Source organism: Mastomys coucha, unplaced genomic scaffold (genome assembly GCF_008632895.1).
Source record: "Mastomys coucha isolate ucsf_1 unplaced genomic scaffold, UCSF_Mcou_1 pScaffold6, whole genome shotgun sequence".
In the NCBI taxonomy this organism is placed as follows: domain Eukaryota; kingdom Metazoa; phylum Chordata; class Mammalia; order Rodentia; family Muridae; genus Mastomys; species Mastomys coucha.
The window spans coordinates 104,415,838-104,432,831 of record NW_022196912.1 but is presented as its reverse complement, the minus strand read 5'-3'; the positions used below and the strand labels follow the sequence as shown (position 1 = coordinate 104,432,831).

At 38.3% G+C, this 16,994-nt stretch overlaps 1 protein-coding gene across 29 annotated transcripts in view; it reads right to left on the bottom strand.

The window, feature by feature from the left end:
- Nrxn3 (neurexin 3) overlaps positions 1 to 16,994 on the bottom strand; it is a 1,683,426-nt gene that overhangs the window by 159,768 nt on the left and 1,506,664 nt on the right. For all 29 annotated transcript variants that reach the window (XR_004114172.1, XR_004114173.1, XM_031355959.1 and 26 more), the window contains one exon: positions 5,603 to 5,774. Coding sequence is in view for 27 of the 29 variants with exons in the window: in XM_031355959.1 (XP_031211819.1) it covers positions 5,603 to 5,774 (172 nt within the window). In the remaining 2 variants the exon portion in view is untranslated. The remainder of the gene's footprint in view (positions 1 to 5,602; positions 5,775 to 16,994) is intronic.

Genomic DNA, 16,994 nt, shown 5'->3' with positions numbered 1-16,994 from the left:
CTGCAAGTAATTTGAGAACAGTTTAACATTTAAATATGTATATAGAGGTGTATGCTCTATTTTCTACCAAAGACAAATTAGAACAAGTTGAAAATTATTTGACAAAAGAAACCAAATCTTGTAGATCTTAAGTCAGTCCTGAAAGTTTGGGAAGAAACTTCTACAGTGCAGATCTTTAGAAGGTATTGGTTTGATTGATTCATTGATATATTTTGTTCTGCTTGAGGAATTTACCTATAAGAGTGTTCTTAATTGTAGCAAAGAATGTTTGAACACACTCATTGAATGAGCTTTTCTTCAGCTGTTCTTTTATCTCTGTAGTATTGGATCCAAGTTCAAATATGGTTGCTTTCCCTCTGGATTACATTTGTACTTTTTATTTTTTATTTCTTTTGTAGGACTTTATGGACTATGCCCTCTGCCCCACCTCCCACCCTTGAACTGAAAGGAACACAAATGTTGAAGTGATGAGTGATCAGAGAGATGGAGCTTGTTTTATTCTATGCTGCCAATCTGGTAAGGCCTCAAATGTTTGCAAGCAAAGCAAATGAACAAACTTCTCCCCTCTGGCTAAGAATTAGTGAAAACCTAAGGCCTAAGAAATTTCATTATCTTATCAAGAGTTTATTTATAGTACTTAATCTTTAACTCTTCAGAATCTTAGTAAGCTAGCATGAGGTTCACAAGTGCACAATCTCTTATCTCTTGTCTCTTATCTTCCATTTAAGCTACAACTGGATGATGAGTAATTAAAATACATTTTAAAGGCTCTGTTATTAACTTAGTGATTCTTAGTCATGGTTGATTTCACTCTGAAGTGAAGACATTTTACACTGTGGAAACCTCCTACTGGCATACAGTGGACAGAAATCACACATCCTGCTCAATACCTTATGATGCTCCTGATAGCATTTCTGAACCAACCACAATGCACAACAGTCACTTAGCCCAAAAGGACAGGAGTATCAGGGGTCAGAAACCCTACTACTGAAACTACTCTGGGCATGGAATACTGTTTCAGAAAATGTCTTATTTATATATTAACAAAAGACTGTAGCTATTCATAAAATAACAAGTCAGAAATAGTACAATGGGCAGGGTGTTTGAGGTGGTGCAGTGCAAGAATCAGGAAGAAGTCTTGATTCTGATCTTGTTCTATTGAGGCACTAGTTAAGTTATTTAGCCTCTCAGAGTTTGCTATGGTTTGGATTCACTAAAGGATTGGTCCACTGGGTGTTATTAAAAGATGTTGTATGCTTATCAGAAGTGTATCCTTTTGAAAGGGCCTTGGACCAATGTGTCTCTTCTTGGTTTCCTGCCTAATGAGGTGAAATTTCTTCCATTATGTGACTCTTATTAGAAATTTCAAACAAATGAGTCTTACTCAGACTTGGAATGAAAATTCCAGAATTGTGATCCAAATAAACTTTCCTTAAGTTATTCACTTTTGGTTAAGTTAATTGCTTCAGATATTGAATATAGCCTCCAAAAACATGAGCATCAACATGCTTTTTTCTGTATTAGTTATTGCCTTAGTTAATAGAATAGTGACTTATAGAACAATGATAAGGATTTCAATCAACAGTACTTCAATTGAGTTGATATACTCTATTATGGAAAATCAAGGAGGCTTTGCTCTCCCTCACAAACTCTTGGATGGGAAGATAGAATTCCTATACATTGGGAACTTGTTTATCATTCATCATTTCTGAAAGATCTGGCTTTGTCCTGAAAAACTTGTAGGGTACCCATGACTGAATCCTGAAAATCCTGGTGGCATTATGGCCACATACCCAGATTTGAGACTGGATCTTGGGCAATCATATTCAGCTCAGCCTCACAGGTAGCCCAGAATGGTGGTGGCTAAAATTAATTCCTCACATTCAACTCACCTTTCACCTCCCCTCCCTTGTCCTTACTATTGTATTGTGTAGAGAGAGCAATCTGAGATTGTATAAGGCAGACACATTTGTCTGTGTTGGATGATGGTTCTGAGCTCATTCTCCTTTTATTTCCCTCTCCTCTTCCTTAGCCTATTTCAGGTTCAAAGAAAGAAGTCACTTTTGAGTTCTGTCTCCCAGAATCAAGCAATAGAAGATCCCAATTGCTGCAGAACTATTTCCATTTTGGATACTGAGCGATTCACAAAGAGTCAGGGCTGCAGGCTCCATGTCCAGCTGTGCGCTCAGTATTTCACAGTAGGATGTTTCAATAAAGCCAGGTAAACTTTATAAATGACTGCAAAAAGATTTGAGAGCTGACCCATTCATCCTGTTATGTAGCTGACCCCTTCAGATGTGGTGGGCAGGAATGACTTTCAAGAGTGTGCCCTTAGAATAAAACAACTCAAGTGATTATTTGGTAGAAGCTACTCTATATTAAAGCACTGCCTCCTTAAAATACACATTATTCTCAGTTGGTCCATGAGAATACGTTGCTGTCATGAGGAGGACAACTTGGGCCCATTTGTGTTAATATTTGTTTCCTTCCTTAAATGTAAATTTTTTGCCTCTTGTCATCTCAGGACAACTATATTTGTATGGTCACTAAAACTGACTTTATGGTAAGATACTCCTGAATTTTTCTTAATGTCTACTAATTAATTGCTGTGGTCAATATAACAAAATGTCTTGGAAAAAGAAGAGAACATATCTTTTAACTAGATTGGTGGCTTTGCTGGTTCATGCTCACACACAGAAGTCATAGTGGCACTAAGTTTAAAATAAACTACTTAAACATTTTAGTATTGTAGTAATGATTCCATAAGTTTAGTCAAAAGTATTCTTTCAATGTCATAAGAGAGAAACTAAGTTATTCAAGATACAAAGGATGCTTAGGAAGTTGGCAGATTTTTGAAATGTAATACTCTTGCACTATGGAGGCAAGAATAGAAACTGAGTCTAATTGCAAAGAGCTAACCTGTTCTGGATTTTGTCCTTCAGTTACCATGTTATTTTAAGATAACAATGGTGCCTCCATCAGTGTCAGTATTGATTTGAACTAGAGAATGGAAATACCCAGTTTATCCAACTCATAGGCTAGCAAATAGTCAAAATGAATCATGTATAAAATGAGCATATCTGTAATGTGGCTACTATTTATTATGTACTTAGGTGATTACATATCCCTTTGTTAAACATCTCACATGTGTTCCTTTCCCTGAGCCTGGACATAACTTTAAAAGTATTGTTACATAGGTATCATCAGGACTGGAAACTGGATGGGGGGGGTGAGCTTCTGTGCCCCATGAAAGATCTGCAACTATATCACCAGTCCTGAAAAAATGGGCATCTACCTGGAGAGTTAACAAAAAATAAATGTACAAAGGAAATAAATGAGAATGTTTGAAGAAGGAGTCTGATGCATTGCCAATGTTACAGTAATCATCAGAGGAGAAAAATTAGAACTGTTGGAAACTCTTATTCTTGTTTCATGCGGGTTCAGTGTTATCGTATCTTGAACTATATGTTGGGAAAGGCACCAAATACTTCAAACTAAGGGCATTTCAAGGTCCTAATCCAGATGCTTGTGACATACAACTGTCTAAAAACAAAAACACAGAAAAAAAAAAAAGTGCTCAACTCATCAGGTGGATCAGGTGGCTCTAAGGTGCACATTTCTAACTTCCATCCTGCCCAACAATAATAACATTTATTACAAATAAATGAGAGTTACCAGTGATGATAATAGTCTACAAGAAAAGCACTGACATTAAAGAAAGGTTTATTCTGCCCAGAAAGTCTATAGGAGATAACCCATAATTTAGAGCTAAAGACACAAAGGAAGAGGTGCACAGCAAGGCTCACTGGTGTTCTTAGGTATCTATGGCTTTAAAATGACCATCAAATGGCTTCTCATTGCTGGTGACACATTTGTTCATTCTCCATTGGCTCTGGGCAAGTGGTTGATATCAGTTTAGAAATCTTTGAAATTCTTAGCAGAAATACAACAAACACTAGTGTCAGTGATAATTAATATGCGTGAAGAAAGGGAGATGGATATTTTTCACTATGAACAAATAAATGAACAGTTTTTAATGTCTCTGCTATTTCACTTTTTCTCCCCCTCTTTTACCCCACCATCACATCCCTAGATTTAAGCAACATACACTTGAAAATAAAGTCTATTAGTATCTAAGGAATTTGGATGTTGATAAAAATTCACAGTAACCTTGGACTTCTTTCAAATCCTCAAAACATAGTCTCATGAGGTCATTATTTTTGGGAGGGGGAAATCTAAGAAATACTAGCAGAACTCTATCACTGGCTGAGCTGGCTATTTGGGGGGAAAATCTAGGAATGACAGGTACATGAGTAGATGGGGTAATTAATTAATTAATTAATATATTTATACCTTCAGTGCCTTGGGAGAATTGTATCCACAATTCTTAAAGTAGGAATAGGGAGAAACTGGATATCATGGAAGAGCCAAACAGTACACATTATTGATTGGAATTTTAGAAATGTAATACTGATTCAAAGCATAAAATCTCAATCATTGCCTTTAAGCTATTGAGAAAATGTCTTGGGCCACAAGTGTACAAGTTTCCTGTGATTGTTTCTTTCAGGTATGACAATTAATTATTAACCAAGATGCCCAGAATCCTGGAAATGGAATTTAGGCTTCTTTATCAGCATGCTCATCTCACTGCTGAGGAAGTGAGAGAAAATAGAGACCAAAATGGGGGCATTTTGAACATCAGACAGTGAGTTCTGCATGCTTCTTGTTCATGTTAGTGACAAGTGCAATCTCCTGAGCTATTTTCCATTATCTGTCCATTAGGCTGCACTGCAATTATGGAGTAACAGTATTTTGTTGGGTATTTAAGTTCACTTTTTGGTGCTTTTATGGCCAGGGTTCAGGATTCTTGGTGGGAGACTTGAGAGAGGAGAGAAAAAGCTAAGGGACTATTTGAATGAGTCCTTTTAAAGAAGCCAATCTCCTCTCTCCCTGCCCTTGATTCGCCATCTGGCTCTGGGAGTTTGCTGCTGCACATTCCAGGACTCTGAAATTTAAATGCATGATTAGCCCCTCCATCTCCCATGCCAGCATGCTTCCTAGGAAAATCACTGCTAGGACCAGACTCTAAAGAGCAACACAGGCTTAGTGGGAGTGAGAGAAAAGTACTTGGCTAATTCAAATAAATAAGGAAATTCTACTCTCAGTTTTTCTCATTGCTCCCCTGAGTTAATGATCATGAATTCACATTTAATAAACTTGCTGGTACATTCTCGCTGTCACCTCTTGCCATCTATCCCTTCAACCACACCTACAACCTAGCACCACACAAGCCAGATATACTGTTCAGCATCTTGTGATTATTGACAACAAGGGTAATGGCCTTTCTTTTACTTAGAAACTTTAGGTTATTTATCTTCAGTATGAACCAGTCAGGAAGCATTGGTCTAAGGTTTGTAAAACAAGATATTCAGTGCATACCTAGTAAGTCTCCAGAAGCTTCCTACAGTGCTTTAATCCTAAAGAAATAACTGCCTTTCTCAGACAAAAGGCATAGATGTACTCTTTGCCTATAATTTGATGATAATCATGATAAATAATGGCAAAGGATGGTGATCCTGGGAGGCCAAAGGGAAGATGTTACCTGTAGGATAATGCTCATTCACTGGCCAGTTGTCCACCTGAAGTGTGGCATTTCCTCCATTCCTGGTAAAGCGCACAACATGGTATTTGCCATCATTAACGGGGGTTCTCTCTTCTTTGATGGAGATGTCAACCGTGCCAATATTGAAGACAACTCCAATTTTCCCTTGTTCCTGTAATAAAGAAACACAAAGGGCATGATTGCCACTGACTCCTGGGCTTACTCCCTTTAAAGCTGATCCTCCAACTAGCAATAAACTTGTAGCTGCCCGGAGGGAGCTGTCAGTATGAAGTTAATAATAGTATCCGATATTTCTCCATGGGCTTTCATCCTGAACATAAAAAAAATAGTATAAAGCTACCCCCAAATGTTCTCACTGGCTGCACAGTGCAAGTTAGACCATTCAATAGCCTTCAGTCAATGTGGATGCTTTTGTGGCAGAACTTTCTGACAGTGAGGCATGGTAGTGAAAAGTTCATTTCTGTGAGATGGATTGGTTTTGTCTCCTAGGAGGAGCTAATACTACACTAGATCCTAAAATATTTCACAATTTGGATGCAGGATCAAAGAAATACTATTAGCCTGCATGCACATTTTGGAGGATGAGTCACTGCCAAGGGGAGGGGTAATGAAAAGTTATAAGCCAATGGCAGAGAATGGGCAATATAGACCAAATCACTGATGATGTTTTCTGCAGCTCTAAAGCACACTCAAGTGGTACTTTGAGCAAAGGGCAATGAAATGGAGTGGGAGTTTTTAGAGCATGTGGCTTCCCAGATTTGCAGCCCTATTGTTCAGTTAATCTAGAGATAAAATATTCATTCTGTCACTTATGCTATACAGTACAAGGCAACATCAATAGCTCAAAATGACTTTGGAGACAGAAATTACAATGGACTCTAGAAGAGGAACATTATGGCAATGAGAATGAAGATGATGGAGACGACAGTGGGGGTGGAGATGAGATCATTCACCTCTGGGGAAATGCCTGGAAATGCTGAACCATACATAACAATGCTATTAAAACTCTTACTCTTTCCTGTTAATAATTCGTTATGACTAAGAGTTGGAATTGGTATTCAAGATGAAATAAAATGAAAGTGGCTTTCCTGGTCAGATACAATTAGCTTCTTTAACCTTCTGGAAAAGCATAACAGCTCTGCAGAGTATCAGAGGGGATGAAGAAAGAGAGAAGAGACTGTTTTGCTCATCTCCATACATGTCTGGCTTATTACTAATAGGCTGGGCACTTGATGGTAATAAGATTTAGCTGTCATTCTGACATTGAAAAGATTGAGTCTTAGTATTTTGTCATCAGCATTTTTTATCTACTATTTGTTTCCCCGGAGAAAGGGGACTGGAGAATGGAAGAATGGTGTAGTTAAAGACCAGAGTCCATATCATTTAAGTTCTGGGAAATATTTATGGATGCTCAGATTTAGTATCCATCTATCCTTTTACCCACCCACTCATCCATCCTTCCATCCATCCATCCATCCATACATCTATGCATCCACCTATATCTATTCAGCCAGTCACCCATCCATCCATTCATTCAATATATAAAGATAATATTAGCACTTAGTGTTATAAATTAGGATTTCTTGTGTGGTGGACACAAGAAATCATTTTTTGGTACAGTTCATTTAGTTTCCCAGGAAGTATGCTGCCCTCAACTTGCCGTTTATCATTTTTGTCCCTAACTCTATAGCTGCATCTCAAAGCTGATTGAGAAAGAGAACAGTACCTAAGAGTTTTCATCTTAGAAGTAATAATGTCAACTGACAGATGCATCCTGTTTTCAGTACTCAGGAAAGCAGACCCAGAGTGGACATTGTTGCTTCTTTTGTGTTCAAAGCATGCTCGGGTATATGAACTCTTGCCTGCATTTCTCATTTTCCAAACCCTATAAAAAGTATCCCAATGCCTCCCCACATGTTTATTAAGCAGATTCAATTCCAAAATCTCTCTTTATTTGTATTATTATGATCTTGTTTTTGTTTTGTTTGGTTTGGTCTGTCTATGTTAACAATATACCTAGCACGGAGAATTATGTATGGAAAGGGGAATATGATGATAAGGTCTTGGTTACAGTGTTCATGCCCATAATGAATAATATGATTCATTTCATCTTTTTTTTTTTTTATTTGATCCTCCGGGAATTTGGAAATGGTATTACTTATGTGCTCAGAGAGGTGGCATTCATTATTCATTTTTTAAGCATGTGGGAATGAATGCATAGGTGGGTGTTCATGCCCTCATAGAAAAATAAGCAGGGCTATAAAAGCCTGAATCATTGTATGCTTACAGAATGACAGAACTGGATGAGTTAAGAAACCACAACTGAAGCCATTACTCCTCTGCCCACCCTACAAATGTGGGTTGTTTATTGCATTGTGGTTTTTCCATGAGAAACTACTACATAAATCCTGTATGCATGGAAAAGCCTGCAGTGATTCAGTTCACCTCTGAGTCACTAGTTAATCATAGATAGAAAACAGTATTAGTGTTGTAAAGGGGACAGAAACCTTAGTGCTATGAAGCTTTCAATGACAGAGGAAGCAAAGGACAGTTCTAGCTCATTGAGTTAGTTGACCAACAAGATATATTCTTGTGAAGATATTCTGCAAGATCCATAATAGATCTAGGACAAGAAATGATTTTATCTTTGCCAGAATAAATATCTGGTCCTGATCTTAAAAGTGTCACACATTTGTCACTAGAACCTGAATTTTCAAAAGGTCTTCTTAGTCCTGGTAGTACGTTGTCAATCCAATGTAGACCCCCACTCTGATGTTTCTCTTTGCTTTCTACAGTGGGAAATGTAGCTGTGCTAGACCTCAGATGTGTTCTCTTTATTTGTAGTCATAAGATTTCATTATCATCACCTCCTTGTAATTTGTCATGGGACCACAGTGGAATTATAATCCATGGCTAACTGCTTAGTTTCAGTTCATTAGTGGTCATGGAAGCCTTGTGGCAAAGACCTGTATAGTTGCCCAGGCTTGAATCTATAATATGTGGCTTCCATGAAAATAAACTCCTGTGGCTCATGTGTCTACAGAAGGAATGAAGTGGAGGATAAACACATTAGCTTTGCATCATTTGTCCCTGACCTTGCGGCAGCTTACTTAACTATTCTGAACCCATTTTCAATAATACACTGTGAGGCAAGAAGCTTCCTTTAACATTTTTCAAAGGACTATTATAATGAAATAATATTGCTTATGTGATGAATCCTGTCATACTTATTTCTCTTTTACTAGTATGCATGTGTGCATATGTGTGCTTGTAGGCAGGTGTGATCACAAAGTGTAGAAGCTAGAAGATAGCCTCAGCTATTTTCTCTGATACAGAGCCCCTCATTGGCTTGGATGTTATCAATTAGGCTATATTGTCTGGCACGTGGGTACCAGAGATCTCATTCCTTTTTGTCTCCTAATTACTGTCATTACAGAAATATACTACCATGCCTTACTTTCAGGCAAATATTCTACTAACTAAGCCACCCTGTCAGCCCTTGTGCCTTGTAAATATAGAATAATAGGGGTGGATGGAATGAGGGAAGACTGCATACATAGTAAGTCATTGCCCATAAAAACAAATGATCTGTCATTGTTATAGAATTCAGTAGGATGACCATGAAAGCATTTCCTTACAGTACAGTAAAATAACAGCACTAGCTCCTAAAAATGTATGACCTTTGTCTCTTATTTTAAAAGGGGCTTGTAATAAGAGGCAAAAACAAATTGCCCTCTCTGAAGCCTGTTGTGTGGGTTACACATGGAGCATCTGCCACACGGCTATGCATACTTTGGGGCTACAGTCTGTCAGTCCTTTCTCTTCTTGTTCCTATAATTGAAAGTAGTGGTGCGAGCTAAGGACTGGCTGGGTTGGCAGGCACTGCCATCATGGTCGATTGTGAAAATATGTGTAAATTTTGGCAAACAGAACTGGTTTCTCCTGTCACAGTGGTTGATTTCCTGTCACAATTTGGTAGTTGCTTTCTACCCGCTTTCCTTGGTGCCTCTTATAAGCCTCTTGAACATAAGCAAAATGTAGTTCCAGAAAGAGCACAGCTGTACATTTTAATAACTCCTCACCCATCATCACTGAAGATGCTGCCAAGGCAATCACTTCAATCTGGGTTCTTCCTTGATATTAAAAACAAAGACGAGTGGTAAATCAGCAGACATTGCCTATCATCTTCAAGGGCATTCAGGAGAAATCCTGAATGGTACAGGAACATCTGCCTATCTAATGTCCTTAAGTCATTATTTATCAATAATGACTATTTATCAGCACACTCAGTTCCTAAAATGAGCCCAGATTCAGCTGCTTGATGCTCAGTCTGCCATATTATGATTAATATGGCTGACATAACCCAAGGGATGCTGCAAGCTCTTGGGTCAGACTTTAGGAACAATATACAGGGGCAAGACAAAAAAAAATCAAGAATAAAGAAAGAACTCCCCAATGGCATACTCTCTATTTGCTCCATGATGCCTCTGGGGAAGGCAGAATGCACCATTCCCTACTTCAGAAAATTGCAGCTGACAGAAACAAAGTGGAGATTCTCAAATGTATGCCCAGGAGATGTGCGCTGAAACATTTCTCCATGGTGTCACTGTTAGGCTTCTCATAGAACTGTTTCTTCAGCATTAGACAATAACACAGGAAAAGCAATGTGTAGATGGTGCTTTGATGCCTCTGCACAACAAGGCCTTGGTAAGACTCCAGTCCACTTTCTCTACACAAAGTAGTTCATAGTTCTGCTCCCCACACTTACACAGTTCTCCTAATTACAGGCTCACAGTGAGGGCAAGCTTTTGCATCTTTTGGTGATGGATAGACCCAGAAGTCCAGGGTCAAGTAATTGTCATTGTAATTGTTATGTATGTTGAGTCATACATAACAATTCTGGCATGAGACTTGCCAGGGTCCTCCCACTGCTGTGAATCACTGTCCCCAGCAATTTCTTAGTAGTAGCTAATTTGTCATTTTGGGTCACTTAGTGAGGATGACATCAAATTAACTTACAATGGACATGGCTTTGAGCACAGAGTGTTTAGGGTATCACTGCTGCATGACTGTCACAATGTTAATACTCAGTATATATTTTTGAGTGTGATTGTCTTCCAATTTCTCATAATTCTCTGCTATTAAGTATATGTGACAAGAACATTGTTTAAGGCCAAAATCAAAGTCTGTCTGACTGGAACTCATAGCTATTTTACTGAGGTACATGTCTGTCACATGTATTATACATTGAAATCCCATTAAGTCATGATTCCTCATGACAACAATGTGTTCTGAGCACAATATACCTGAGCGATATAGTCAATGTATAAACCTCACACAGTGGGCTTCTACTGCCTAAAGCAGAAATGATGTCACCAAGTGATACATTTTTATAGGATTTTATTTCTATATACTACCTCTTGTTGACTAAAATGCTAGTATATACTATGCAACTATAAATAAAAAGTTATTCATACTGTATAATATACACTTCATGTCCACTTCCATGCCAGCCATGTTATCTAATTTTTTTTTATTCAAAGAACCTAGTAATTAAGGCTCTTTGGATATAAAAATTTTACCAGAGCTCAGTAAATGATTATTAAATGTGTTGAATTGAAGTGTGTGGTTATGAATTTTAAAAATGCTTGTCTTTGCCACTAGAGTCTAAACAGAATTTGAATGGTATCATCTAACATAGATCATTATGAATACGGTCAGACTTTCTACAGTAAAAGAAAAACATATTTTCATTTTGTTTATAAATGCAATGTGCAAACACATAAAATGATGGGTATAACTTACCTGATTCACTATATAATTTCAGTTAAGGGAGGATTTTATTAACTTTCTTTGAAATAAAATATTTTGTAGTCAGTAGAACACAGTATGAGCATTTTGTGTCTGTCTTTCTGGGAAGATTATTAGCTTACTTTTTCTATATGAAGATCTCCTTTTGCTATACCCAGGGCCACTATTATTTAAAGAGCACTGAGGATATACTCTCTGTGGGTGGTGCTACATATTGCTTGAATGATTGATGGAATGGAAGAAACTAAGTATCTTCTTCAAGAAATCTCACAGAGAGAAACAGCCCTTTGGGAGCCACTCAACTCACAAGATCACAACCATGAGATTGTGGACTGTCATTGCCATCTGCTGACAATGTCCTCGACCCACTCTCTTGAGAAGCTTGAATGAGGGTACAGCAGAAGGATCAGGGAAGAAGAAAGTATCTGCTATGGGTTCTAAAACAAGTGGCTGATGTGGATACATAAAAGTGGAGAACAGTTGAGGCTCCACATTGTTTTGCCCATGTAACATTGGGCAGATCTCTCAACTCTTTGATTCTCAAGTTATCTTTATAAAAGTGAAGACCATATAACATAGACATGATAACATCTTAATTAAATGATGTATACTGATTGAAATAGATAAAATCAGAGGACATCTGAAAAGGGTATTTTCTACAAAGACTGATCTTAATGTTAATGATGATAATGTTGATGATGTTAGTGGTGGGGCATCAGAAGTGATGAGTGATGATGTCTTTGAGGATAACTGCGTGAGAGATGGTCTTACAGGTAACAGATGAATCATAAACACTGGTCATCCATTGTGGATGCTGCTTTATTTGGAATGAGTATATCTCATTCAGAATTGACTCCAGACTCTTTACCAAATGTCCTTAGAAAATTTTTGTTAGATGGTGTAAAATATAATTCTGTTTTCCTAAGTCTATATAGGTTGCAGTGACCTCTGTACCTGCTCCACAAAGTTACAGCAACCTCTCTTCCTGACTACAGATGTGCTTTTAGCTAGTATTCTGCTGATGCCTGCTTCCAGGAGGTCAATCAATTAAAGAGGATTAAATGTACAATCTGAAATGCTAACAGAGGTCCAAGGGAGATAAGACTGATAAATAGCTCAAGACTGCTCCATCTCTAACGCTAAGCAAAATTTTAAAAGAGAGACAGAGACAGCGACAGAAAAAAGAGTAGGGGCAGGAAAAGACAGCAAGAAGTCTGACCTGAAAAGAGTCAAGAAATGGGAGAGCAACTGGTCCAAATAAACAAGAAAGAAGACACAACCACAATTCTAATAATCACCACTAACAAATGGCAACCTGAGTCACTCTGTCCTCCAAGTCTCTCTGAATCTCTGCTTCTCAGCCACTGGGTTCGTTTGTTAGTAAATTTTAGACCCAAGATGAACCCAATGAACAGTAGGTGTTCATTTCTTTAGGAAGTTCAATGTTTTGCCAAGAACTGGTGCAGTCTCCTGGCAGGAATCAGGTGTCAGATGGGAAGACAGGGCTCGTAGAAACCCAACACAGACTACCATCTCCTGAAAATGCATTGCCCAAAACCCTTCCCCAAAACTCTGATATATCATTAAGGATCACCTGTAACCTCAGAAGAAACCTCAAACTCTCTGCTCACTATTTAACAGAATTGTAGATAGCAAAATTAGGAAACACATTTCAAATCATCATGAATTCTCCTGGAGAACCTTGCATCATATTTACATACCAATTGGCATCCCCTGTCAAAACAGAATTTTAAAGGTGGGTCTTATGGGAGATCTTCTGAATTGGAAACATTGAGCTGGGGCTTGGTGATATCTGAGCAAGCCAGCATGGTGACACAGATGCTTGTGAAAATCTGGGAACTGCCTTCCTTACAATTTTGTCTTGATTCTTTTTGGGTTCTAGTTAGCTTGAGGATGGATTTGTTCACAAGAACACTTGGTAAAAACAGCATATATGTTTTCCTGTCATAACTGGAGTTGTGTGCTACTTTTGTCTAGTGAATTCAGGCCAAAAATGTTGCTACATGTTCAATAATATACCATGAAGTATTATCTTGCTCATAATCTCAATACTAGCACTATTTAAAACTAAAATAGGAACACACATCCTCAAAAATCTCTATTGCATTATACATAACTTCAACTACTACACACACATACATACACATGCACGTGCACAAACACATACACACACACACACACAAAGCATGCATGCAAACATACACATATATGTATGTATGAGCAGAGTACAAAGTAAGCAATAAAGTTAATAATATTTGGCTCTTCCCCTAATCTACATGTTGGTCAAATGACTGCTTTATAGGTATGAACTTTGAAATGCAATTTCACATAACCAGAAATGGATAGGAATATTTTATACCTGTTCTAATACTTCTTTACATCTGTGCTAATTCTTCTACATGATCTTTTTAAGGCTCTTGCCTACTAACTCACTGCTGTTTTCAGTTGACTATCTAAAAAAAAAAATTCTTGTTATATTTTTCCTGGTACAATAATATCATCTCAAGTCTTTGCCAACCATTGATGACTCACTTCAAACTGGGTAGTTTTAGACTTATATTTCCCCCAAAGATGCATGACCAGCTCTGAGTAAGGTGCATGGGAGAAATTCTCCCTGGGAAGCACATATTCTGGGTCAATTGAGGATGAGCAGAAGGTTCCTTTTGTAAGGAGGTCAGCAAACACTTACTAACCATCCTGACTCACTCTGTGGTTGAATAAAAATCTTTACTGACTCTCACTTTAGTTACCTCATTTATGAGAGGTAGCTGTGCTGACGGTATGGTCTCAGGGGACCTTTATAAATATAAACACCAGCCTCACATGCTTCTTTTTTTTTTTTTTTTTAAATAAGGAAGACACTCTCAGCCACCCCCATGGATAAATCTCCAGTAGAAAGTATAGCATTTTCTAGCTGAGGAATAAAAATCCCAGTATATACATTTAAAAATTGAGTTCAGTATGAAAAGCCACTAGAAAATAGTGTAAATTGTGGCAGTATTTTTCAATAATTTGTGTGAGGAAGAAATATACAAAATTAGAGGAGACATATGAACCTGGATGAAGGATCAGCAGATTAGGTTGTTAATCTATCTGCTTTTTGGTTTTGTTAAATAAAATTGTTTTTAATTAATTTACTTTACATCCCCATTGAAGCTTCCCTTCCCTTCTCTCCTCCCAGTCTCTCCCTCTCACCTCCTCTCACTCTATCTCTCCCTCCTTTTCTCCTCAAAAAGGGGAGGCCTCCTGTGGATATCCACTGGCCTTGGTATATCAAGTTTCAGTAGGACTAGGTGAATAATCTTCTATTAAGTCTAGACAAGGCAGCCCAGATAGGGGAAAGGGGGCAAAGGCAGGCAACAGAGTAAGAGATAGCTTCTGAAGGAGGATGCTTGAATACCACTGAGAGGGGGAAATACAATAGACATGGGTGGTAGTGGATGGAAGGAACTGGGTAGAAAAAGGGGTGTGGAAGGGAACAGAAATTTAGATGAAGTTTTATTGGGACATAGCTCTAGTCATTAATGCCCCTTTTTACTGTATTTCCCTGGCTGCCTTTGTACCACAGCAGCAGATTTGAGTAGCTGCTCCAGAGTCATGTGACCTATAGGCCCATTTGACTCTGCTCATTCTCTGATCCTCTACTGATATAGCTTCTAGGTCATTGTTTTTATTCTTATTTTGACTACCAGATTATGTTTAAGTGTTCCAAAGAACACACATGTGTGTGAAAAGGTCAAATGGAGAAGAACCATACGTATTCATTAAAGCATTCCATATCTTTCTAGACTGACCCAGTTTGTTCTCGACTGATCCAATTCATCCCCTTTTCTTTCTCACTTTTGACAGGGACAGCTGTAGAAGATGCTGGAAATGTGGTACACAGAACTAAGAAGTTACTGACTAGAGCAAGAAAGATTGGGCTACAGTCCTTCCATGTGTCATTCTCAGGGTTCCATTTCCACAGAAAAATAAACCCAGGTACTTCTTAGGATCCCCCAACTGTTCTATACTTAGCAGAACACTCAGATGTGGGATTCCATTCAACATAGACAGCTTAACCTGAGCCGTAAGGGACTGGCTCCCAATATATCCTAGGCTTTCTCTTATTACCTGATCCCTAGCCATATGTTGTAAAGTCACTTCATAGAACTTAGCATGCATAGGGAAGTTCCTGTCTCCTTGGGATCAGGCATGTTGATAACTAGTACACCACAAATCTCCTTCGTAACTGTAATCTAGCAGATAGAGCACAGTTCTAATAAGAGGAGACATGATATATAAAGAATCCGCCAATTAAGCATGAAACTAATCTGTCTCAAGTCCCACAGAGGGTGGCCTAGACACTAAAAGCAATTCAACCTAACACTGTTTGAAGGCAGTCAGCTGTGGATGCAGAGAAATAAATTAGAGGCTTCTGGCAAAAAAGGAGAGTAGCTAGTAATAGTCTGGTAATGGAAGAGATAGGGCAAAGTTGTAACTTATTATAATGGTAATGATGTGGCATTACTTCCAGAATATAGATCTAGTTCTGAGAGTGACTCGTTCATGTTACAGGCTTGAGTGAGACCCTATAAGAAAACACACATCACTCAGATGTTAAGAGTTCAGTTTACTATATTAGTTGAAATGGGAAAGGACAACAGCATTGCAATACAATGAATATCTCAGTCTCCAGGCCTCCAATGCACCTTCAGGACACTTGAAAAATGGTAAATGATGGAGGTCACTCAGTCTACCTGCAAGGGGAAACTACAGCACTATCATCTTGGAATGAACACACTCAAATAAGGACTCATTTTTTTCTTTCCTAGTTATTGTAAACAAAATGGCCAGGAGATGCTCATATATCAGGACTGCTTGTCTGCACACAGAGCTTGGGGGTGTCCTGGAGATAGTGCTACAGCTGAGTATTTCATCCAGGTATATTCATGGTCATCTTGTTTGTCAAATATCACCACTGTGACATTCCCTGCTGGGTCATATCAGCATTTCTAATTCAAAGGGGGTGATTATGAATTGCACCCAACCACCCCTTTAAAAAAGCAACAGAGAGAAGAAAAAGATGGAATTTAAACAATCAAAGAACATCAGGAAATGGTAGGACACTGACCTCCATAACAAAATCAAAACTTCTGCAGGTGAGAGTAGTGTGAACGCCAGACAGAAATATGAAAGGGAAAACGTTTTCCCTTTGCCATGGTGGGATGAGTGAAGGTGGCCCAGATCCAGGACTTAAAACATGCCTCAGGAGATGACTTATATGTGTTTAGTAGTCTACTCCAGCTCTTAGGAATCGGTTCAGAGTGATGTGCTCCATTTTTAGTATTTTTTAAATTTTATGTGTATGAATGTTTTGCATGTATGTATGTCTGTGTGTGTACCATATGAATGGGAGCATTATAATACAATGGTACCTGGTACAAAAGAGGGTGTACTACCTGATATTTTGGTATTTGGAATTGAAACAGAATTCTCTCTCTCTCTCTCTCTCTCTCTCTCTCTCTCTCTCTCTCTCTCTGTGTGTGTGTGTGTGTGT